Raw genomic sequence first — 27,472 nt, 5'->3', positions numbered from 1 at the left:
TAAATTTCATTCTTAACACAGTCTTCCAAAATATTGTTTGGAGAGGAAGTATTAGTCTTCTGTTTAAATTTAAAACGATTTCTGAACCACAATTAGTAATTGAGTTACGGCCGAAAAAGTGCTGTGTGACTGACTGATCTCATTCTGTGACTGACATCTCTGAATTTTACTTTGAATTCCGTATTGTGAAACCGCAAGTAGTACAAAATAACATGAAACTTGATAGGTAGTAACATAAATTTTTATAGTAGCCTATTTTACGACACTTCATCAACTGCTGCGGTTATCTAGCGTCTGAGTGAGATGGTGATAATGCCAGCGAAATGAGTCCAGGGTCCAGCGCCAAAGTTACCCAGCATTTGCTCTTAATGGGTTGAGGGAAAACCCTGGAAAAAACCGCAATTAAGGTAACTTGTTCCAACCAGGATTTGAATCCGGACCCGGTAGTTTCATGGTCAGACTTGGTAATGAATACCGAAACACAAAACGTAACATGCCTACCATGCATTTCAAATGACACAAAATAACGCAGATATTATTAGACATTAACAAAGTTAATATACGACATTACTCCTTATCGCATAAAGGACATGTTAAATAAAAAATATCTGTACACAGCTTACTACTTTCGAAAGAAATTTATCAGAATACTAAATATTATTTTTGTGTCCTGAACGTGCAAATCTTTCAAAGGACCTTAAGAAACGCAATAATATTCAAGGGAACAAATGTAGACAATATGATGGAATATTAGCTTTTATGCAATTTCTTCTGAACTCGTAATCAAACAGTTCAGTGGCGGAGAAACAATAAAAAGTTGCGTGATTAAAGCTGTCAAATTAATCTGTCCAGGTGAAATAAAAAACTTCGAGAGTATTATGTTATCCAGGCGCGATCCTAACAATCTGCCACTGATCGCCTTACTATTACAATATGGTGACACTGGTCACAATTTATATTTCCCATAATGCCCATGGCTCTTATATATGTTTACAATAACTGCCTGATGTCCTCCTTGAACTCTTTTCGACTTGTCTATTTTTCTTGCCATTTATACCGTCCTTGCTTCCTCAAACGAAGTTTATATTTACGTTGTTATTCTGCCGCGGATTTCCCCATATAGGCCTGTTACTCCACTTCACGCCGTTCACGCGTGAGTTTACCAATGTCTCTCATGCATCTGCATACGCGGTAAGAACAGCATAACCGAGAGCGCTTCTGTCAGTCACGGTGCTGCAGCGGAAAATGAAATCCCTTTCGAAACAATTGTGTAATACTTTTTTGTTAGCGATGTAGTGATAACGTAGAATCCCAAAGAAAATTTTAATCTGTTATTATGTTGTGTGAAAGAGTTTTTGATATGTTTGTCCTGACTGACTGACCGTAACTTACAGTACAAATAATTATGGTGTTTTAATTCATTTATTTAGAATAAACTTTTATTTATTCAGCTTTGTCCAAGTGGAGGCTGCCTAGAAGACAAAGCTTACCATAAAATTTTATTTTTTAAATAAATGGTAGGTAAACAATTATAATGATAAAAGAGAAAACAACGAAGAAGGAACAGAAAAAGAAATAACATAATTAAAAATAATTGAAAACGATTAAACAAATCATAATTAATTCTAGAAGAAACATAAAATCTTCCTAGTATCTATTTGTTATCAGGTGATCGCAGTCGTCTATTCAGCATTAGTTGCAACTTAAGTGAGCAGGTCGCCATAGGAAAGAGATAGTCTATTTAAGCGTAGGGATGGTTTCTTACGAACTGCTTGCAAAAATGCGCGAATCTTTTTGTGATAGTTCCTCTAGCCCCAATCAGTAATCCAATAACGTCGATCGACGTTAGATATTTTTCCTAATGATATGGTATAGTAGGGTGATATATATCGCATTTTTCGTGATATACCTCAGGTTGATTTTCGTATGTTTCCATCCTTACAATTGTATCAGTTATGAATCCGGTTGTTGTTGATCTTGTCGGGATAGCGATAATGTTAATACGCCTTGTAGACCCATTTGTGGACAAACCACAGACCTCCTCTTCTGCTTGGTAGTTTTTTTCCTTTAAGGGCCGATGGTAGGAGGGATCGAATCTTGTGGTGACGACTATTCCTCAGTAGTTCTCCTTGAGGGCAGGCTCCCAGAATCTGAGCAAGTATTTCTTTTTCACACCGACAGTGTCGGCAGTAGGTTTCGTTCTGAGACCTACCTGGTAGAGCGTGTACTGGGCATACATTGATAGTCATCTTAAGAGCGTCCTTCCATTCGCTGCTGGTCAATCCATTCGGAGTAGATAGCGCTTTATTACCAGGCGTGTATTTGTAAAGAATAACTCCCTTTCCTTAGAACCTTAGGATAATCCAACTATTATTCATATTTACTTCAAGGAAAGACCGAAATATGGTACCGGTATACAAAAAGAGAGCTTGAAATAAAACAAATTTGCATGTCCAAATTGTGATACGAAACATACGTTACCTTATGTGATTTTTTAAATGTTTGGAATATGACAAGGTTTGCAGCATGTTATATAGTAAAACATAGAGTATTTGAAACATTATTTAACAGAATAAGTCAACTTAAACTACAAAGAAACATATTTCTTCAATAAAAACATTCCTATATTAATTTAAGTTTATCATTGTTTTGTATTCTCTCCGCAAATGAAATTGTACTTTATTTTTAAGTTAAACTTTGCTTTGTGTTCTGGATCCTAGTGGTCATCCGAAGATGTCGGTCAGATGTCAGATGTGAATTTAGTAGTTTACGGACACATTGTAAGCAGAATTATGGGAAGATAAAATTGTAACGGTTAAGAGTGTTATTGTGTGCAGATGCTGTTCGATGATTATTGTAATTCATGTTAAATTATAAAATTAATTATTGGTATTTTAACATTGCAAAAAAATCGATTTCGATATTTTCGCGGAAATTTATGTTTTCAGCATCACTGACCCCGAAAAATAGGTTTTGAGCGTACCGCCTATGTACAGTGATTTCTCTTGAAATAATGCATGGATTTTTTTTTATATTTACTACCTGCAAGTGAATTTATCCCGGAACGACGCACTTGAAATATTTTAATATAACACAGAGGGGAAAAAAATCATGATTTTTTAAAATTCAAATCGTAAATCGGTGATTTTTTCTATTTCAATGATTTTTTTAATTAAAAACGTTTAATTTATTTTTTAATCGAATTCATTGAAGTAAACAAGGTAGGCCTATTGTTAATAACATCACACCAATGACGAAACAGGAGTTAGACTTTTTACAGTTTTATGTTAAAAAATACTAGAAACAAATGCTCAATCTAAAATATACAAGCCTAATATATCAATCAGATCCCTAGTTAATTTCATGTCTGCAGAGCATACAAGCTAGGTAAATACATGGAAAACATCAGTAACAACATATTACCTAACCAAGCTCAGAATAGGATGGACTGGCGGCGCTACTATAGCGAGCGCAATGATGTTTTACTCCGCTAGATGGATGACTGACCTGTTGGTACGCAATCCTTTGCGCTGAAAATGCCGACAAATCAGCCCTTATTATTCCTGCGCGCTATTTGCCGTATACAGTTGTATAAGGAATGGATGTAGCTCATGTAGCTTAAATCAGAGTCATATATTTTCAATAACGGACACTGGTCTAAATTGAGTTTTACTTTAAATTTTCCTATCCCAAACGTGTTGAAATGGAATAACAATGGCGGCCGATTACGCTACTCTGGGTATTCACGGATTTGTTTTATACTGGTTCTCAGTAAAGCTGCGAATGCTGCCATGTTTAATGGCAAAAGTGTCTTCACGTAACAATACCGTTCAGCCGATGATGTCGTCGTGGAGTATTAACACACCATTAGAGGCAACTGACATGATGCCAATAATATTGGGTTATAATTTTTTGCCTTTTTTTTTTTTAAGATGTTTTTATTACAAATATAATTCTTACAATCCCTTAAAATAGTAGGTGTACAAGTTTGTTGCTGAAATTTCTATAACCAACTGGAGTTTCCTGAATTAAATCAGTATTTTCTTTTACCGAGCGAATTGGCTGACGTTAGATATTCACATTTGGGAGGTCCGTGGTTCAAACTCCGTTCCTAGCCATTCCAGTTGGAGGTTTTCATGGTTTCTCTGTTGCAAAGGCAAATGCCAGGTTGAACATTTACATACCATGATTCATAACCATAAATGTTAAAACAATATCTAAATCAGCTACATGAACACAAACCATCTCTTACTATAAAACACGATAATGAAAACAGCAACTCAACAATAGTAAATGGACTACTGTTATATTCAAAGATCCTACCCACGCGATATGACCATAGATGTTAAATAGTTTATAAACATGCTTAAAAAAGTTTTTTTTTTTTTTTTACAAAATAAATATAATATGGTAGGATATCTAAAGAAAGTCCACAATAATTATTTGCATATGAAAACATTTGTTTTCTTGCTTATTTTATGTTATATCTGTATAGTTATATGAACTTCAAGATATGACCATTTTCACTAAAGTACATTGTAGTCATTACTTCACAATAACACCAGTTAAACATACCAATTTCTTTTAACCGTATATAACGCAATGTGTATTTTTGCCTTGCGCAAGTGCCCTTCCATGCACGAGTTCAAATTGAAGTCCTGAGTCAGCCACATAGCGGAGTAAAAAGACATAATTGAGCGAGCGAGGCGGCTGACGGCCGGAATGCAAGTATACGAGAATTGTAGTTTCCATACTCACTGATACTATTCCGAACTTGGTTGCATAATACTATTCACGAATCACACTGCAGTCAAGAATAACACAGACCTAGTCAACTACATTAAGGACAAACACATACTCCACCAATAATACTTGCATCGTTTGACATTACCAATCTATACACTCACTGACATACCCATACGTGAAACAATAAAAATAATAGAACGTACGTTACATATGTACTAGAACATCATGTTAAAAGACAACATACCACAACCACAAATAGATGAAAACTCAGCAAATTATTTGCAAATAGTTCCTTCATCTTGGATTGTGTTCAGTGGTGAATGTTTATTCAAATGTTTGTATAGGAACACAAGTTTTGATGTTTTGTCTGCACCAATCCTGTTGCCTAACTTAGAATGCACAACACCAAATATAGAGAAAACACGTTCTACACCAGCAGAAGATGCTCTTGCAGTTAGCAGCTGACTAATTGCATTCATGACGATTGCTATCTTCCTGCATTTCAGAAGATGAGATTTCATTCTTGCTACTAAACCTACATTTTGCCATCGCTGATACCATCGAGATTTATGATAATTGGGTCTGTGACGTCACCAAACTGTATTTCCCGGTCCATATGATATAATTCATATACAGGGTTAATTAAAAGTCCTGCATCATCTAAATAACTTTTGAAGCATGTTGTTCAGTGACATGAAACTTGGTGTGTGGGGATAACCAGATACTAAGAACTCAATAATGGTATTACTGAGTTTTTCTACTTCCGGTTTAACCGGAAGTAACTCCAACACTTATTTTAAATGGAACACCCAATATATATTTTTTATTTTTGAATAATGCTCATTAAGAGCTTTTCAGAAAGTACCCACACTTGATACTTCTGTACAAATTCAGTGTTGCTAAATCAAGAAAACAGAAAAGTGTATCGAATATTAAAATACTCCTTCCTTAACAAAAACAAAACAAAGCTAGCTCACCTTCTAAATTTTGTGTTCAAACTTGTAGCCCTCAGTTTCTCAACAGTGTGCCAGTCGATCATAGAAACCATTTAAGGAATGATTTAACCAGGCTTTAGGAATATCGATGCTCCAGATCTTCCAAGTTGTTGGGTCTTTCTCGATATACTACTGACTTCAAATGGCCCCACAAAAAGAAGTCCAAAGGCGACAAATTTGGGGATCTAGCTGACCCCTATGTGACCTCTCCTACCAATTCATCGTTGTGGAAAAACCTGGTCTAAATGCTCACGAACATTCCGTCCATGGTGAGCTGGAGCTCCATCTTGTTGGAAATAGATGCCATCTGGGTAGACGACGGTTGACTGTATGTGGAAGCAAGTTTGCGATGGCCGGTACTACTTGATTCTAGAGCAAATCCAAGTATCTATTAGAATTTAGCATTTCTCTAAAGAAGAAAGGACCAGTAATATGGTCACCAATAATACCAGCCCAAACATTAAGTTTCTGTGGATACTGCGTGTGGTTGTTCATCCATTGTGGATTTACGTCTGATCAGCATCGGCAATTGTGTCTGTTGACATCCATTCAGGAAGAATGTGGCTTCATCTGAGAATACAATTTGTCTAAGAAAAGCCGGTTTGTTGTTAATGGGCTCCATCATTAATTCACAAAACTGCATTCTTCTGTCGGGATCGTCCTCTGAAAGTTCCCGCAAAAGTTGAATTTTGTAAGGATGTTGCTTGGCACTTTTAAGGATTTTGATCACGGAACTTTGGCTTATATTAGATTCTAACGCCAAATAAGTATTATCATGAGTTGCACTTTTCGGGCGACCTGATCTTGGTAAGTCCTTTACGCTTCCAGTTTCAGTGAATTTCCTTACGATCCTCGTCGCTGTTGTGTGTGGAATTGGATTGCGATCGGGATGCATACCATTCAGTAAATTCGCCACCTGTCAATGAGATCGTTGTCTGTCTCCATAGCCAATAATCATTAAAATTTGAATTATTTCCCTTTCGCTCAACATCAGAATTATTTAACACACTAGAATGTCAGATTAAATTCCTTAAATAAGATGTCTGCATCAATAAACATGTATTCATGGATATACACAATGGACAATCAAATTACAGTAAACAAAAGAAGCGTTTTATCAGTATTCCATGGATATAAACAAAGGATAGTCAAAGCACAGTAAAAAAAAGCGTTTTATCCGTATTCCATGGATATAAAGAAAGGACAATGAAATCACAGTAAACAAGAGAAGAATTTTACTCGTATTATTCGTTAGACCTACACTTTTCTGTTTTCTTCATTTAGCAACACTGAATTTGTACAGAAGTATTAAGTGTGGATCCTTTTTGAAAAGCTCTTAATGACCATTATTCAAAAATAAATATATTGGGTGTTCCATTTAAAATAAGAGAGTTGGAGTTAACCGAAAGTAGAAACTCGGTAATACCATTATTGAGTTCTTGGTATACCTATGATTATCCTCACACACCAAGTTCCATGTCACTGAACCACATGCTTCAAAAGTTATTTAGGTAGTGCTGGACTTTTTAACTAACCCTGCTTACAGGTAGTACGAGGCGCGTGTGAAAAGTTCGTGGCGTGAGACATAGATGGCATTAAAACATGTCAACAATGCCGCCATTGTTACATTAGTTTGAACACGAAAAATCATAATTTTCTGTTGACTGCATTTTGTGTAATTTAATTTTTGAAGTTAGTGCGGCGAACAGATTGTCAAAAATGGAAAATATCGAGCTTCGTGCTATCATTAAATATTTCGTAAGAAGGGAACGAGTCCGACATATATTTTCGCACAGCGCACAGTGTGTAATTTCAAGCATCTAGCCGGCCAAAAATCAATTTTAATACCCTAGGGCCGTATTCATAGACATTCTTAGCGCGGGCTTCCGGTGAATGATCAGCTAACTAACGTTTTTCGTATTCATAAACCAGTGTTAGCGATATGATATGAATCCTGTACAAGTAACCAGTCGATAGCCGGGGCTAGTTTAGCACGCTCGTAGCGCGGGTAGCGAAATGTCTATGAATAACATCCCTAATTTTAATGCTAAATTCTTATATAGACGTGTTTATAACACTCCAAAGTATAATATCCAAGTTTGTTAATACTACTGTATCTCCTTTTTTATATTTATTGTATTATTTTATTTCTATTTCTCTTGTTTGTAATTATATTCTTTATTCTGTAGATTTAAATTTAAATAAATAAGATATATAAAGTGTAGACTGATGCTTACATCTGGTAGGAGACTCTCACAACAGAGCGAAAGTTGCATGTCTCCGATAAGATCATTTACGCTGCAGAGGCAGGTGCGCAGTTTGTGTTTGGATGATGCAAAGTGAGGAAGTTAATATAGTATTTTTCTCAGATACACAGTGTGGATATATTATAATAAGGTATATATACTTACAAACAAACTAATTCTTTTGCTAAAAATTATCTTATTGTTTAGAATAAGTATCTGAATAAACATGTGCAGAGAGTCGTTGTTCTACCTTAGAATATTATTTTGAAGTGAATTTTAAAAGATATAACCCTCTATCACCGATAAAATTCTGTGAAGATATTATGCTTTTCTGAGCAAGATGTCGTGATTTTTTTCTGTAACTAGATGTATACAGAATAACTATTAATTATTTTCAGACACCATGCGCTCCGTAACTCGGAGAGCTGTTTTTGAAGTGTGGAACGAAAGCGAGGGAAAAGTGAAATTCACAAATATATAATTGAACATTTTGATCTCAAAAATTACTCCGAAGACATTTTACAGTCAGTAAAGAAATGAATTAGATTTCTATGCTCGAATATTCTATTACGGTGGGAAAACTGCAGCATAAATTAGAAAAATTTCTTAAAATAGAATACACTATATTTGAACCAATATGCAAGGTCTAAGAATGAAATATACTGTATAATGCTTTGTCATCTACTACAAAACAATTCCAATTTGAGTCTGCCAGTACAAGCATTCGAGGACATCCACATAAACTTTTCGAGAACTGAGCGAAAGATCAAAACGTAGAAAAAATAGTACACTTTTGAAAGAAAAATCACCAGAAGAAGAGCTTTCTGCTGTCTGTATTTGTTTCAGAGCTTCTGGCAAAATAGATGCGGCCAATATTGTAGGAGAGCTTTCACTTTCATCACTTCAACGTGAAAAAAAACGTTAAAATTGATTTTGCAGAAACGACCAACAGTGTCATCTAATAAGGATCTCACTTTGATTACTGATTTACAATTGACCTCTAATAAATATAAAGAATTAAGGAAAATGCAAAATCTTATAACAGTTAATTTAGATACACCGTATTATTTAGTGCGAAACATTGACGATATGATAGGTTCAGACAGGAAAAGGGACTACTTGTTGACATGATAAAACAAAACACTCGCAATAAGTACTATGCAAATACCAAAATAAGGTTTTTCAGGAAGGTTTCCACTTCCGCATAAATTACGGAATATATGGAAATCTATTAAGTCGTCTACATATTATTAGAAACCGTTTCTTGCGGGTTTGCAATATTGATAAACGGGCATTTGGCATGTATGCAAGGGAGACATATTATATTTATGCTTGCACATATAGTATTATATGCCTACAACCCTTCACATACTCATGGACAGAAGGTCACTGGACACTATTACACCTACTGATTAACTATCTGGTCCACACCTGTGGAGTAACGGTCAGCGCGTCTGGCCGCGAAACCAGGTGGCCCGGGTTCGAATCCCGGTCGGGGCAAGTTACCTGGTTGAGGTTTTTTCGGGGGTTTTCCCTCAACCCAATACGAGCAAATGCTGGGTAACTTTCGGTGCTGGACCCCGGACTCATTTCACCGGCATTATCACTTTCATTTCATTCAGACGCTAAATAACCTAGATGTTGATACGGCGTCGTAAAACAACCCAATAAAATACAGACGTGGACAAATTATTAGCAAAATTGGACATTTTTATTATATATTTTTACGAAGTATGATTCTTCAATTTAGACTACAGTTGACATCTTTGCTTATTTCCAAATTATTAGAAAAATCGAAGATTTGTATTGTATATTTTTTTTACAAAATTTCACTTTTCAATTTAGACTACAATTGATATTTTTGCATATTTACAAACTATTAGCAAAAGTGAAGATTTTTTGTATATTTTTACAAAATTCGACTCTTCAATTTGGACTACAGGTGACATTTTGGATATTTCCAAATTATTAGCAAAACTGAAGATTTTTATTATATATTTTTACAAAATTTGACTCTTCACACTTTAGACTGCAGTTGACATTTTTGCATATTTACAAATTATTAGCAAAATTGAAGATTTTATTATACATCTTTTATAAAATTTGACTCTTCAATTTAGAATAGCCTACATTTGACATTTTTTTCATATTTCTATCTACTGTAATGATAGAAATATGCAAAATTGTCAACTGTAGTCTAAATTGAAAAGTCAAATTTTGTAAACAGAATTATCATAAAAATAGTCAATTTTGTTAATAATTTGACCACGTCTGTAAAATAAAATTAACTATCTGAGGAAGCCTAGGAGACGAGGAACAAATATATTAGACTTTCCGGAGAAGTTTTCACAAGAAAATCATCAAGACACAAATACCGATCTTTTACTCAGACTACTTATTTTTTTGGACCCTTACATCACCAGCTTAAAGAAATTAAGGAGAGAAAATCGCGGTCGATTTCAAGAGAAGTGCTGTAGTTCTTTTCGAGCCTCCATTACTTAGTGCTGCCGAAGAAGAGATTAGCAGCGAGGATACAGATTCTGATGGGGATGCATCTGACGTCTAGACGAGTATGATATGTAGAAATATTCCTTCCTCTTATTCTTCCAATTTAAGCGCATTTCACATTATGAATATTAATTTACTTTTTCACTCATCGATTTTTTTTACAATATTATTCATTTTATTATTGCTATTTTCATTTTCATTATTAAAAACTTATCCACTTCAATAATTGAAGGTACATACCAAATTTTATGAAAAATTGAGCGATTAGTTTTCGAGATATGATTTTTGGCCGGTTATAATCTCTAAATTACACACTGTGCAGCGGTCCAAAACACAAATCTAGCTGGACAAAATTAATAACTTTTCTCCTACTTAACAGATTTTCATGAAACTTTGTAAAATAGTTACAGGTATACCTTATTTTATTTCATGTAGTGCAGTTCGGTGGCTCCTTTGAACACCCACTTACAGATTTATGACTTTCTACACAAACACCTCTGACAATTCCATCCTGTCCCCTCGTGCCAACATTGCACAGTTGCCACAATCCTGGTGACCATCAAAGTCAGACTGACGGGATTCTTGGAATTCGGAAAAGATGCGACAACTCTGCCTCCACGTGGATTTGAGGGGAGCCTGTCAATTCTTCTGAACGAAGGTTGTGATTGGTTACTGACAGGAGAAGACAAGATTTCCGTCACATTAAGGAAGACATTTATTTATGACAACCAATTAGTAGGGGGCAGTAGAAGGTCTGTCGGCAAAGTCCTTTCTATGAAACTGCCCTCCATGAAATAAAATAAGGTTTAGCAAATCTGTTTTATGTACAAACTCTGATTAGGTGATTACGTTTGTGTAAGAGGAACTACTGATTAAGTGATTACGTTTGTGTAAGAGGAACTACCCCATTATAGGGGGTGCATTTAGACAAAATTAATATTTCTCCCACCTACGAGATTTTCATGAAACTTTCTATAATAGTTACAGGTAGCATATTTGTTTTGTGTACAAACTAGAGCCATCTATATAGAATGCCGGAGCATTGGGTCGGCAACACTGTAATTAACTGTCAAGCGGAGGCCTATGATACAAAAGTACGTGTTTGTATTAATGTCGATTTTCAATGTAAATTAATGTTATAACATAAGTGTGTGTCATTGAAATTATGTTCGCGGTCGTACCAAACGTGCATTGTTTATGTATTATGCGTATTGGCGATAAAAGCAAGACAAGAAATGAAAATAAAATGGTTGCAGTCTTTGGCAATTTTTACGGTTAATGATGAGAAACTCACTGACAACTCTTTTAGATATTAAATATTGTATAAACTACATTTTTATAGTCTTTCTTGTGGTGTATCAGAATTCTAGCCAAATTGTTGGGTCTCGCCTGATATAAGTTACGCCGTTGATTTTCAAGTTCATTGTAAACAGCTGTTTTGTGATCCCATAAATGTTGCAGTTTTGTAGAAGATTCGGAATGCCTGCTATACGTTATAACTACCTATAATTTGTAGATGCACACACTCGCTTTGTTGGTTTTCAAGATTTGTTTATTAATATTTTTGTAATAAGTTATAAGTATGTTTCTTTTCACTTAGTATTTACAGGATTTACGCTAATTGCCACATACTAATAGATAATGACGTGTTTTGTTACGTATTATGTTAAAGGTATGTTTCTGCGTTTTTTTTTTCATAGATCTTTATACTTGGCCTAACGGTATTTACATCCTCATACTTTATTATAATATGTCAATAGTCCTCTGTTTATATTTTTATTTTATTTGCAAAGTTTACATTAGCAGCTTGTTTTCTGTAGTTATATTTATTTAAAATTATATTTTAAAAAGTTTATAACAAACAATTTAGGATAACAATATTATGTTAACAGACCAGGTTCAAACTGCAAATGGCTTCGTAGGCATCTGAAATATTTATAGAAAAGCACGACAGATAATCACATGATATTAAAATGTATATGATATTCTAGACATTTCACGTCAGAGGTGAAACAACATGAAACGGCAAAACATGGTCAGTTTTCTAGCTACGTAATGGTTAATTGATTAGAATAGGGTATTGCGAAAGTATGTCGTTATTTTAATTATTTTTACATAAGTAACATTTCTTTAAGTATTTATTTATTTATTTTGTCAATTTTCTAGCTACATAATGGTTAATTGATTGGAATAGAGTATTGCGAAAGTATGTCGTTATTTTAATTATTTTGATATAAGTAACATTTAAGTATTTATTTATTTTCCCTTGTACCATCAATAAAAGCACGCATGCTTTTAATTTTTTAAGGTATAAGAGGATTTATACAAGTACTTACGCGGTATTCTGAAACTCAAAATACCATTTCGGATTCCGTAATAAATTAGCATACGTACATCAATACACTGAATCTTGATGATATGGACTTACTTTTGTATAAATTAATGTCGAAAATGTACACGTGACAACGAAACCAAAGTACTAAAACGTTAAACGTCATGCCTTATTTCGCCTCCGCCCGCCTCCACTCAGCGTTGCCAAACGTACCTATGCTCCGGCTTGTAACTGAAGATGGCTCTGGTACAAACTGGCATTACGTTTGTGTAGGGGGTGGATTTAGACAAACAGATTTTCATGAAACTTTACACAGTTATTACAGGTAGCATATTTGTTTTCTATACAAACTCTGAATAATGTTTATATGAGATGAACTACCCCATTATAGGGGCTGCATTTAATCAGAATTAATAATTTTTCTCATATCTAACAGAATTTCATGAAAATTTGTGTAGTAGTTATGGACAACATATTTATTTTGTGTACAAACTGTAAATAGCGTATGCAAACGCTGACTTTTCTGTAAGAGGAAGTACCTCATTATAGGGAGGTGAATTTAGACATAGTTAATAATAATTTATCTGCTATAACATATTTTATTAAAATTCGTACATTATTTATAGGTAGCATAGGTTATTATATTCAGAATTAGAGCTTAGTTCATGTAGCGAAACAGGGAGGTTACTTGTCTAAATGTATATTAATTTGTCCGAAATAACTATATTGAACTGACATTCTAGTTACAGTGTAATCTAGTACGACTTTAATGGCGAAGTGCATCAACCTCGGTTAGAAACACAGTAATCTTAGGTTACGAAATGACGGTTAAACCGTGACCGTGTTAAAATGTAACTTCTATGCACCGTTCATTATCACCGATTACTTAAACATGGTTAGCTGATACTTCATGATGGTACACTGTTTCTACGAAATGACTAAAAGAAATCATCCCCTCCCCTAAAAAGTTAGTAGTCAACGTCTAAAAAGGAATGCGTTTACTCAGTTGTACATCGAAACGAATGTGTCCTATATTTTCACATTGCATTTGTTTGCCTTTGGGCGCTGTTATATTTGTGAGTTGCTGATTTTGTTTGTCAGTGCTGTTAGGTTAAAATCGCACGAAATGGAAAATTAAATGCAAAAAATGATCATATACCAAGTGAGTTTAAAGTAGTCTTATTGATAGACTTAATTGTTGTATTTAAATATATTATATATGAAAAAGCTGGAATATTCATAAAGGAAAAGAATAAAGAAGATTAGTACGAATGTGTGTACGATCCAGGACCCATTTATACCAGGGAACTGTGCATTATCCTAAGATCCATTCATAACCGCTCTTCGTTCAGCCAGTGACGTAGAGAAAAAGATACTTGTATTCCTTCTTAAAATTCAGAAAATACAAGTTGCATAGAATAGTAATATAAGCAGCCGATTCATAGGAGAAATACGACTGTGTCTGTGTTATTTTAAGTGACCCATTTGTTGCAGAAGAAATTACACTAGTTTTTTTATAAACGAAATTCCTCCTGAAATTTTCTCGTAAGAATTCTCTCTTTCCACTAAAGGAACTTCATGCTCACCATCATCTATATCCAAGTAATTCAAGTACTGTACAATAATAATCGTCTTCTAAATAATCACCTGTGGACCTGGTCGCCATTTTGTTTTACTTGGCCTACTAATCACTGGTTTTCTCCTTTAACCGCTCGAATATGGCTGGTTAGAGATAAGCTTGGTTAACATCCTATTTAAGTCTTAACCGAAGTCGAGGCACAATGAAATTGCTTAACCAGAGGTTAGGTGGCAATTTTCTCTAATAAATAAATGAAAGCTCACTAATGATATTGATTTTCTAATAATTATGTGGTGGTTATCTACTGTTCCCTACTATACTTACGTGGCAATTTTAACCAGTGATTACACTAACCGCGTTGGTGCACGTAGGCATAAGTTTTACTTCCGTCAATTTTTCAGATATTTCATTTTCATCGGGGTAACACTGTTCCTTTTGCCATCAGGAGAGCACTATAAGGAGAATATATATCTACATTATGTATTTTTGCTACACTACGAAAAGACATACATGTTTTTTTGGTCAGTTTATTGTACACATATAGTGCCAAGATTTGTTCACTCGTAATCCTAATGAGTTGAATTGCTTTTTCAGACTGAACTTTTTTTTTAGTTCTTGTTGTCCTTTTGAGTGAAAGATCCTAATCTCGCTTCACAGTATCTCCTGCATCTCTTCTGTCCTCCGAACGCAAACGGACTTGAGTGTTGTATAATAGCTCCTTGAGCTACAAGCAAGTACTAAAGACCACTTCATCCTCTTATCTGTTTTATTTATTTATTTATTTCTACTAGCAGAGTTAAGGCCATAAGGTCTTCTCTTCAACTCAGTCAATATAAGAACAATAGCAAATATAAAAATACAGGAATACAGCACCAACATAAATTAATAATAATAATAATAATACAATTAATAATAATAACTTATTACAAATATGTTCAAATAATTTCCTTGGACGACCCACAGGATTCCGAAGACGACGTATCATGTTCACTTTTTTTTTTTTTTTAACTATAACATTGTCTGGAAAAATCATCTTCCAATCAATCTGAAGATTTTGACAAAAATACGGGAACTGTTCTGTGGGTTTCCTGACAGTTTCTTATATTTACTGCATACAATTCTAATAGCTTTTTAATAATAGACCACATTTTTCCATTACTGTCTTTTAATTGATAAAAATCTGCTATACAATCTGTCTTTTTGTTTAGGTTGCTTTCTGTGCGTCACAATTCAAGCAACTATTTCTGATATAGAGTTCCCGGCAGCACTGAAATAAAGATTTAAAACGTTAAGGCACTTATTGGCAGATAATTTTTGTAGAAACTATACAAAAATAGTACCTCTATCGACAGAATGTAGAATCTTAGTGATATCTCGTGTACCTTTTTTTTTTAAGTCTTGTGAAACATTACAAATGCCCGAAATATTTGTTATTGAAGCTTTTAATATAAAAAGGAGCGTCTTCTGCGGACCTCTGGAAAAAGAACTAAGGAAGAGACTAGTGAAGTATTTTATATGGAGTGTGGCATCGTATGGGGCAAAAACATGGACATTACGACGAAGTGAAGAGAAGCTAATAGAAGCATTTGAAATGTGGATATGGAGAAGAATGAAACGTGCGAAGTGGACAGGCAGAATAAGAAATTAAGTTGTGTTGGAAAGAGTGGGTGAAGAAAGAATGATGCTGAAACTGATCAGGAAAAGGAATTGGTTGGGTCACTGGCTGAGAAGAAACTACCTACTGAAGGATGCACTGGAAGGAATGGTGAACGGGAGAAAAGTTCGGGGTAGAAGAAGATATCAGATGATAGACGACATTAAGATATATGGATCATATGAGGAAACAAAGAGGAAGGCAGAATATATGAGAGATTGGAGAACGCTGGGTTTGCAGTGAAAGACCCGCCCTTGGGCAGAACACTAAATGAATGAATGACACTACGTACAATAAATAATTTAGTAACACATACATAAACCTCTTTTATTAGATTTTTACAGTGTCATTATCTTTAGAGGGGGCTTTCATTTCAAATAAAAATACACGCAAGCTGCATACTTACAGACAGACTTCACTATAACACAAAACATGATTGTGTTAGATCTGTCAGCGAAACTCCACCCTAAGATGTTTATGTTTACGGAACAACTATTGGGGCGCGTGATAAGGAATAAATTAAGTTGAAAAGGCATTTAATGATGGAAAGATTGTAGAATATGAGAATATGAATTTGAGACAGCTTTCGTTAAAGTGATAAAATGACTTTTGCTCAGCTAGATTTACGTTTTGGACTACAGTGCAGGGTTTTCGACTGTGAAAAAATGAGCGACACTATTTTATACATGATCGAGAAAGTGTGGAAGACAACCCCCGTGGCGAATATCGAGTAACAACAACAAGCGAAGGAATTGTAGAACAAATCCACGATATGGTGTTGAATATGGTAAATTAGCGAGGTTATGCGTACCAACTGAACGGGGGCGCCACATCTTCAGTCAATGCCTTGGGCACGTTCAAGGTTTCCGCAAGGTGAGTTCCGCGTTTAACACCAGAACGAAAGCACGTGCGATGTCAAATTTCGAGGAATTGTCTGGCTCGAGAAAAATATGCCCAATTTTTTTTTAGGCAGTTTGTGACCACTGATGAAACCTGAATCTACTATTACAGACCAGAGACAATACAGCAGTCGAAACAAAGCAAGCAAAATCGGCTGAGAAAGTCATGACATCCGTGTTCTGGGATTCTAAAGGAATAATCATGGTTGACTATCTAACAAAGGGACAGCAGTAACCGGAGAATATTATTCAAATCTCTTGCAACAACTGAAAGGGAAAATTCGCGAGAAGAGGCCGGGTATGATCAAGAATAAAGTGTTGATTCATCATGAAAATGCACCTGCTGACACGTCTGCAATCGTTGTTGCTAAACTACACGAACTACGGTTCGAATTGTTGCCACATCTCTCATCCCCTACTCACCAAATGTCGCACTCTTCTTTGTTTTCCCGAAGCTCAGAACTCATTGGCTGAGAATAAATATTCTTCAAATGAATAGATTATTGCAGCAGCAGATCTCGAGGAATCTGTGTACAAGAAGGGTTTAGCAGCATTGCAGCATCAGTGGATCAAGTGTGTGAATCTTAAGGGGAATTATGTCGAGAAATAAAGATTGTTTCATAATAATCCGAGTTTTATTTGTCAGGCTATGAACTTAAAAAAAAACCCTCGTAGAATGCGAATCTCTCTTCATAAAAGCTATTATTATTACTATTGAGTGAACCAAAGTAAAATCTAATTTAATCTGATATTCATGTTCCTACCACTTTTAAGTGCCTACAGTAATTTTGCGAATAGAAGAACAATATGGGAAATTATGTTACATTCATTATTGCTAATTTATGTATTGGTAAAATTACTTACATGTTGCCTATCTCCTTAAACATTAGTCGAATAATGAAGTCAGCTATAGTCCTCTTTTCTGTATTTATTATAACCTATATTTTTCTGTTACACTTCATGTGAATTTAGAGTACAAAAGGAAACATCACAGCAAACTCGTATTCGCTGGATTTGGCACTGTTAAAACATTTAGGGTGCTATTCATAGACATTTCGCTAGCCCGGGCTACGAGCGTGCTAAACAGGATTCATATCATATCATATAGCTGACACTGGTTTATGAATACGAAAAACGTTAGTTCGCGCTGATCATCCACCGAAAGCCCGCGCTAAGAATGTCTATGAATATGGCCCTTAAAAATTAGATTGTTGTGACGCGCTTTTTCCATAATTTAAATTTATTGTAGCCTATAACACGCATGTTGTAGAAGTAGATTATACAAACATACGCCATATAGAATGTCCAAAGCACGATTACCGATGGGCGGAATGCGAGTCGTTATCCTACCTCCACTTACTGCACACACCGCGCTCCAGTCTACAGTAAAATTAAATGCGAATACATTAATAATGACATCAGCATTTTTTACCGATAGACAGACTTCCGTCACCATACATCTTTATAATTTCGTAATTCCGGTCACAGTGCACGATGTGATTTTAAGAGGATGCACAGCCTCAAATAACAGATTTAGAATGGGTCAGCACTTGTTAGTCGTTGGAAATCAAGAGGAGTAATTCTACTCCTCTTGTTAGAAATGCGAAGTTCTAATGCGCAGTTCACACGTGTAAGTGAACTGCGTTTAAAGGCTGCTGTGGTGTTTGTTCATTGAAAGTCTTCCGTCTACCTTACTATAATAATAATAATAATAATAATAATAATAATAATAATAATAATAATAATAATACCGGACAGCAGTTAGCAGCATTGACGTGAGTGCAAAATGTTGCGGAGCTGACATCTATCGGAGAGTGTGGCATTACGACCACAAATACAAATATTAACAGCGGGAATCGGACTACTGTTAAAACGTGACGTACTAATGTGGAATAATATGAGACACTTAGGAAATATTTTACAAGTTTTATATCAAAGGTGCATATTATGAGATACTACGTACTTTGTATTACTTTCCGTAATTAATATTGTTACATGTTTTTCTTTGTTTTAGTGAGACAAAACTAATTCTAACATTAAGAACGAATTTACAATAACGATTTATAGGCCTATACCCATTGCTGAAGCTGCAAAGATAAAATTGGTAGTAATCTGATGCTCGTAATTATTAGCAAAGGCATGTGGACAATAATAAAATTTAATTTGCTAAAACCTAAATATTTCCAATACATTGTAACTTTCATTCATTTATTAGGCATAAATAAAAAAAAGCTAATTTTTATTGTTCTGTCAACACAGAGACGAAGAATTTTGTTGACTTACGTTTATGATCCCTCCCCCGGAAATCGAATGTACTATTTGAAGCAGTTTGTAATGCTGTAATTGTAGCAGTTATAAACAGCACATATACACCCTGACATTTTAACACAACACTAATTATTAAAACTGTGTACTAACCCAGCAACAATCTACATTATAATAGATTACAGCTTGCTTCGCGGGTTTCAGCACACCCTGCCGCCTAGTTAGCAGCACCTGCGCTGTTCGCGCGCAGAACTGCTAGCTGTCCGATATTATTGTAGTAAGGTATTTGGTTAAACTTCTGAGATGTTTGGAGTAGGTTTAACATGTCTTCTTTCCGTACCATCGGTTGAGAGTTCAGCTCCCGGTAGAATATTTTTATTTTTTTAATGTCAAGTGATTTATGTTTAATGTTAAATGAATGACATTTGTTAATAAACTTCGTTATGCCTGTCTTGTAAAAATATTACTGCTTGCTATTGACTAGCAAAACCTGGCCTGTATAAACAAAAAAAAATGGTTTCCATTCTAAAAAACCGAAAACACATAAAATATAAATAAATGAACGTATATGTATATATCGTCGTTGTTCCTGCAGTAACTCCTATGTGACATATTTATCGATTTTCAGATTTTTGCTTTATTGAATAACTTAAATAGTGACACAGTAAATAATAAAATCTCCTGTATGTAATTATATTTTTTTCTCATCCACAAACCACCTGTGTCAACAAGAGGAGTCCACAAGATTATGAAACGGGTCTACATTCGTGGCCATCTCTCATACATCTAGAGCTCTATCCCTCAGTTCGTCAACTTCCGAATGGGTGGTTCTGTCCAATAGAGATATCCTGAACTAGCACCAACAGATAGCGCGCGTGTACTTTGAGGGATGCGCTTTGCGTATGCACTTGTTTTTCGGTATATAAACATTGAGGATTTACGTAGTGTATTCGTACATTAAATACTCTTAAAAACAACTCAAAACGTCAAATTCTTGTCGTGTTCCTATATGTAAAAACCAGAGAAAGACTTTTGTCTTGACTCAGATTCCGAAATATTCTGATTATATGCTTTAAACCTTAAAAATGTAAATAATTAAATGCGCCTCGAAAGTGCTAGCTATTAAACAAAATAATTACTTCAAGTAAGGAATTGCTGGCTACAGTTCGATTTTGAAAGAGGGAAAAGAAAATTAATGAGAACATACACAACCTCGACAGCAAGCTATGTTAGCTTAGATTATATTCATTACTTCTAGGAGTCTCCGAAGTTTACGCCAGCATTTTACGCCTGCAGTAAACTCTCTATTAACTAGGATGTATATTATCCAGGACGATTCATAGTGAAATCTATTTCGTGAATAATTTTTAATGTGCTGTAGACTAATTATTAAAACCATGTTTTACTTCAAATTTTCAAAATCATCCTACATAATATTCAGAACTGCAAGTTCTTAACCTACAAGACACAGGAATAATCTTGATACTATTGCAATCATATTATATCATCTTATCAAACATTGCATCTGATTTTTCTGCAACTAGACCCATTTGTGGCTGCATATCATGTTTTTAGCGTACGGTACTTACAATACTAATGATTAAAGAGGTAATATTCACCTTCGACAAAGTTCCTATTTTTTATTTATTTTTTATTCGTGACTTCGTTCTCAAATTTCTCGTTTAGGTTCATGAATATTCAATTTACTCGTATCTATATTCTTCATACTGTAGATTTCTCCATCCATCTCTTAAGGGGAATCGCTCAGTATTATACAAGTTTGTTATTATTGTAAATTAAATTAAATTATGAGATAAGAAAATACTGAATTAATTAAGTTATACTAGTTATATACTACTAAGTTATTCTAGGTTATACAAAATAATTATAAATATAATTTTGACACGCACACAAAAACCAACAAGCGGGAGAACGTAATCAACTGTAGCATATGACATAATATAGCCCTACAATGTGTTGTGCCGCATGGAACGCTCCTGTCATCTAACGGTAAAACTTCGCACAAAATATCCCTATTAGAGTGTAGGATCCAGTTCAGTCGACATCAGGCCTCCTCGTAAATCATCTTTGAATCCGGTTGGCGGTGTGTACTGAATGGTTATCCTACTGGAAAAAAAAATGTTCCTTCTGGATATTGTTCTCGTAAACTGATCGTGGATGCGTTCCAGAAGTCCTGTCCCATCGTATGACAGCCATCCCCAACGCTACCCGACCCTTGTCGAGAAAATAGCATTTATCCAATCGAAGTTCTGTCGGAGTGTGGCATATTAAGTTTAGATGGTCCACAATATGCTCCATCTTCAAAATATATTCCTTCCTCTCAGCTCGACACCTTATGCCACGCTCTGAAACGTCTCCTCACGGTTTGTGGGGAACCGGGAAAGTTGGACGCCATCTTGAGTTCAGAGACAGTTCTAAGGGGATGGTTTTCAACTTCTCTCAATAACATGGCGTCCTCTTCCCTTGTAGAGATGCGCGGCCGACCAGGAATTGAACGATTTACAACTTTACCATTCTCGAGAAAAAGTTTAGCCCATCTCATAGCAGTTGATAAAGCAACTCCAATCACTCTGACTGTCCTCAATGCAAAATAACTACGCGATCCAGGGCAATGTTTTGTTGGAGTTATGTCTCCCATCTTAAAGAGAAATGACGGCACAGACAGTTCTATTTACAGACAGGAGTATTGCTTGGAAAAGGGAAGGGGGTTTGTTATTTACTAGAGTTCGGGCATATATTGTAAGAGATGTCGCGACATAAATCTAGCTTTGCGAGACATATGATGGGAAATTTGTAATTTAAAAAATGATTGTCGGGGATTCGAACCTTGAACTAGTATTATTAACACGTTTTATACACCCGTGCCTTAATGACCTACGTAACTGAAACTGATTGTACTAGTTCGGCATAAGAAGTGATATTCCTGTTCATATTAGCTTCGATTGATTTTGTATTTATTAATTTTATTATTATTTCACTCCTCAGAGGCCTGATGTATCAAGAATCAACCATCTATTCGATTTTGTAACATATTTCAGACTTTTAAAAACAAAACAGCGAATTTAAATGATTTAATTATATGTCGCCTGGTGAACTACAGCTTTGACGAGACTAGAATGCTTAATATTGTGTACGTATCTGTGACTTAATTGTCGATGTCCCATTCTTTTTGTTGCGAAGTATTGGCTTAATCAGTTGCGCTGTAGTAATCGAAGGATACACGAACCTTACAAGGTACGCTTCGAGAATGTTCATTTTCGGTGTCTAGTGACCTGTGAGTTGAGCATGTTGAAAAGTACGTTCTAAGAGAAGATAAAATTCTGTTGTCCTAGATTATCCCCGACTCGATATGACTAAATAATTGTACTTATGAAAATATGATCTTAAATTGAGATGCAATTAAGTCTGAACATATTTTTAACTGTCGACTGCTGGAATGTGGAACAGATTTTTTTTAATGTGGCTCATACTAAATTCAAATATTCTAAGAACGTATTTCATTGTAAATCATTGTATTAACTCTGCCAATTTTTACATATTATGTTAAAATAAATAGTAAAAACTTACGGGCTTCACATTTTTTTTTTCATTATACGAACGTAATTTCGAGAAAATCTGTAAACAATTATGAATGAAATTGCTGACAGAGCTATCAGTAAAGATTTCCGAATAATACAAAACCTAAATTCAAGTGTTCCCACTCCTATCATAATTCATCATAAAAGAAGACATAATAATAATAATAATAATAATAATAATAATAATAATAATAATAATAATGTCCACACAACGTGGCGACACGAAAGCCGCAGAAAAATATTTATTCAGTGTGGCCAATCGGGCTTACTATTTGACACAGAGTGACTCAATTTTTTAATTCATATAAATGTATGGGATAGACTAATTCACTGCACTTGAAAGTTAAGATAAATGATAGCTTTTGTCAAGACTTCACTCCCGCAAACAGCTGGGTCAGACATGCAGGACTTTTTAGCTTCGAGTGGACAGACGCGTTGAAGATGACTGGTAATGCTTCTGTAAGCGGTGTTCTAGACAGTCTTGGGTTCATGCCCATTAGGCGAAACTAGTAACAACAGGCATTACAAGATCAGGTCTGTAATTTCGACTTGCCGTAAGTCCAATGGGTACAGTACCTACGAAGAAGTTGATGAAATTGCCGACACTGGAAGTCATCGACGTTATATCATTTAAGCTTGGAGAGAGAAAAGGTTATATCGTGGACCCTACCAACAGATTCGAGACCCATCAGAATCAATCCAAGGAAGTTACTAAAGAGAAAAGAGCAGAACCGATTATCCCTTATTACAAACATTGTAAACTCAGGGATATAGAAGTCATCGGTTTACTGATGGGTGCAAGAGGGACCATAACAAAACAATATTCATGTCATTCTCTCGAAGGAGTCCCAACAACAACTATCAAGGAAATTTCTTGGCCGGCTTTGAAGGGTTATCTGCAGATTTTTCGTCGATACTTGTACTTTAATTCAAACTACAATTGATTTTTTCATTTTATTCTTAAAAATCTTATCTTTTTACTTTATGCAAATTTTTATGATCTTAATTGTAAGTCTACAAAAGCTAAAGTACAGTGCGCATACTAACTGGCTCCGCTATGAAACAAGCGACAATATCCGACCTGGCAGCGTTGTAAAGTTGGTATTTCGAAGCGCCTGGTTTGAACGTAGGAATCTCCTGAATCATCTCCCTCCACCATTCAATGCGGACAAGGTCATTGACTCACTACCAGCACTGATACCAGAACAACTTCTCGAGTCCCGCGTTCTGCTTGTCACTTCTGCGGAGCCAGTTAGTATACTCACTGTAGCTATAATGTACATTTCAATTTATGTAAACCATTTTCTTGTGAGGCATTTAAATGTCACACTTTTATGCTACTGTTTTGTCTTTGGCAACCTGACCTAATTGAGGAAGATTAATAATAATAATAATAATCATTATTATTATTATTATTATTATTTAAAATAAATTGGAACTGTTATTTTACCGAACTGTGTTTTATGAAAAAAGGATCATCATAGGATAGGAATCACTCAAATGTGAGGCTCCTTCTAGGAACATAATAGGATTGCATTTATTGAACAGTACCCTGCTGGATTGCAAGGTGGCGGTGCCTATTTCAAATGGTCAAGTACTGAAAACCAGTCAACATAGAATCATTTCACGATATTTATTGTAACCTTATGGAATACTATACGTACTTTTAATTATATGGGGTGGGCAAAATAAAACTAGCCCGCGGAAAATATATATATGAAATGTATGAATTTATGTGTATAAGACACGCGGAAATGACCCTGACAATGCAGAAAGCCGTGATTTCGATGCAACAATGGGTTATTAGATATTAATTAATATTCTTCAAAGAATATTCATTGCTATAAACCGGTAGTGTCAAGAATTGTAAGCTTCAAAACCGGTTGTGGAGCTAGAGAGTGCAGTCAGAGTGTGAACTTGCTTATGTCTGTGGAAACACCAGAGCACGCAACCAGTCATAGTGGAGCGCTCCGCTCTGTTTAGGCTCTGTCTGACAACGCTACTATAGACCCATAATAGGGCCTACATGTAAATATTACAGATTTTCCAGGCCAGTTTTATTTTGTCCACCCTGTATAATGCATGCGATCCAAAATTTATGTTCAGTGAGTTTAAAATAATAATATATTACCTTTTTCGATGTTTTTTTTCTTTCTTTTTTCTTACAGTTCTACTTTGCAGATTTTTTTGTCGTTCTGCATATTGGCGAAACTGTTTAATGGCTTTATATACAAAATATGTCAATTTCAGTTTTAGGTGGTGGATCGATTGTTTTACAGTAAGAAGAAATGTAGTTTTGTTGCATTAAATTCTTCTAATTCAACTAATTGACATTTCACATTTGTTTGTGCTTTCAGTCTGCTATTAAAGGACTCCAGATGGGTGGCTTGGATATAATATCTGTGACCGACAACACACCGGTACATTGGCATCCTCTTCGGCCACGAAAACGAAGGAAAGTGTGAGCAGTTATTATGGTATACATGGTAGTATACATGTGTCGAGACATATGGCATAATATGCAATACATATTATGTAAAGAATAAGAATGACAGCCAAAGGTAGTAGTTAGGGATAAGATATGAAATAGTGGTTACAATGTGTGCTTGTGCTATGTTTAGTAGTTTTTGTGTACAACAACTGTGATACCAACAAGTGTCATTTTGTCAAAGTTATACAGTTCTGCGTACATTTTGTAATTGGATTCCATAGTGAGTCATTCACCTCTAATTTAGGTTGTGGCTGATAATTATGTACACCTAATATCAGTAAAGAGCGGAAAAATATGAAGAAAATTTTGGTGAAATATGAAATCCATACCTCCAAAATATGAATATATATATATATTTCATGAAAAAACTATTGATGTATTCTAATGCAGGAAACACGACACGAAATGGACGTCTGGTAGCTTTGCCAACCTCTGCAATGAAACATACGCCCTTTTTCCCCCTCCCCCTATTTAAAAAGCTGGATCTTGTCATGTACATGTATGTAATTGAAGGGTTCAGAGCCATAGTGGGCCAAACGCCATTTATTAAAAACAAAGAAAGCCAAGATTAAAGTTAAGTGAATACCATAGTTTAATGAAGATTGACATATTAATTTAGTTTGAATGTGTTACTTTATTTTACTTGCTATATGTTTCCATTGAATTATGGCGATAACTTCATTTTAACCCTTGTTTTCTACAGTTTTAGTAAATGGCGCTTGGCCCACTATGGTTCTGAACCCTTCAATTGTTGACTTGTAGCGACACTTTGTGCAAACATTGGAAACATTGTATCAACAAATCCATTCGTAAAAAGCAGCACATCTGGAGACTGTTTATAGAGAGTCCATATTTTTTTAACAGTAAAGAAAACAAACGACCAATGCTACAATTTTAAGTTGAAAAGTGGATGTATTGGAGATGTTATTTTTTTGTTGCAAGTCCGGTTTATTTTTGTTGATTAGGCTATCCCTAAAAAGGACCCTGTTGGGTGTCTGTGAATTCACGAATGCTGGATTTGTCAAGTAACACGTGCTATTCACATAGGAAAATTAAACTGAAAATAACAAGGCTTTCCTTGCAATAATTGAGGGTCGCAGTGTACAGAATTCAGCCCGTAACATACATTTTCTATATGTTTTCGTTATTTTATTGAGGAAATTTTACAGAATAGTGTGCGAGAAAATAAATTTGATACAAGAAACTGTTTACACAAAAGTGAGTGTTACCAGATGATCATTCGATTGAATCTCAATTTGGCAACATTTTGACATTCAGCTACTTTGCTACAAGCTACGTGACTAAAAATTAAACTACGTTTAGCTGAATTCGACCATGGTTGGGGACACTAGGGTCTTTATAGTGTACTGGGCACTGGTTCTGGTATTATAATAAGTTGCTTATGTTTGGATAATTTGAACATGGTATGACATTGGGCATGACACATGTTATTGGACCTTTAAGAAAGTAGAAAATTGGATATTTTGGATTGAAAATGCATCAAAGAAAGGTCAGTGTTGGGAAATATGAACAAAATATGAAGATTTTTTCATAATATAAAAATGTTCACGAAATATGAAAAGAAGAAAAATACCCTGTTTCGATTCTACTCTTGATGGAACAATTTTTTCTAATATTCTGCGACTAATGGTGTAAAATACGAAATTTCATATTTTTCCGTTCTCTAATTATCAGGCAGTACATTTCACTTGATGAAATGTGCAGTTGTTTGTATACGTCTTAAATCTGTTTAGTGAAATATGTTACTAGTCAGCAATATATGCAATGGAGAGGAAAGGAATTGGCTACCTTATTCCCTGACTTAGTTGCTTCATGAGTGCCATATTGATGTCACGAGGTTCCAATCTGCCCTTGTTCAGCTGACTAAACAACAGTGATTCATTATTACAAATTTTGAACCATAATAATTAAATTGTAATATCCAAATTGAATTCGTGTAGTAATACTCGGATCTCAGGATAAAAGAACTTAATTCTTGAACAATGTTGCTTCTTAATACTATACTCAGAAGAAAGAATACTTAGGTCATCCAGTTATTGTCTGACCAGAGCTGCAGCAGGGATTGTACCGACCAAAGGTATAGCTTCTCTCCTGCTGGGAAATACATCAGTCCGTGGTTCAGCGGTTACTTGTTATA

The 27,472-nt window shown here is 35.1% G+C and overlaps 1 protein-coding gene across 1 annotated transcript in view; it reads left to right on the top strand.

The window, feature by feature from the left end:
• mRpS11 (mitochondrial ribosomal protein S11) overlaps nt 1-26,856 on the top strand; it is a 100,585-nt gene extending 73,729 nt beyond the window's left edge. Inside the window, exon 5 of the mRNA XM_069827182.1 lies at nt 25,181-26,856. Within this exon, the coding sequence (XP_069683283.1) occupies nt 25,181-25,288 (108 nt within the window). The 3' untranslated portion in view covers nt 25,289-26,856. The remainder of the gene's footprint in view (nt 1-25,180) is intronic.
• Nucleotides 26,857-27,472: the final 616 nt, after the last annotated feature.

This window comes from Periplaneta americana, chromosome 1 (genome assembly GCF_040183065.1).
Source record: "Periplaneta americana isolate PAMFEO1 chromosome 1, P.americana_PAMFEO1_priV1, whole genome shotgun sequence".
NCBI lineage: Eukaryota > Metazoa > Arthropoda > Insecta > Blattodea > Blattidae > Periplaneta > Periplaneta americana.
Note: the sequence above shows the minus strand (reverse complement) of the source record. Positions and strands in the feature narration are given on the sequence as shown.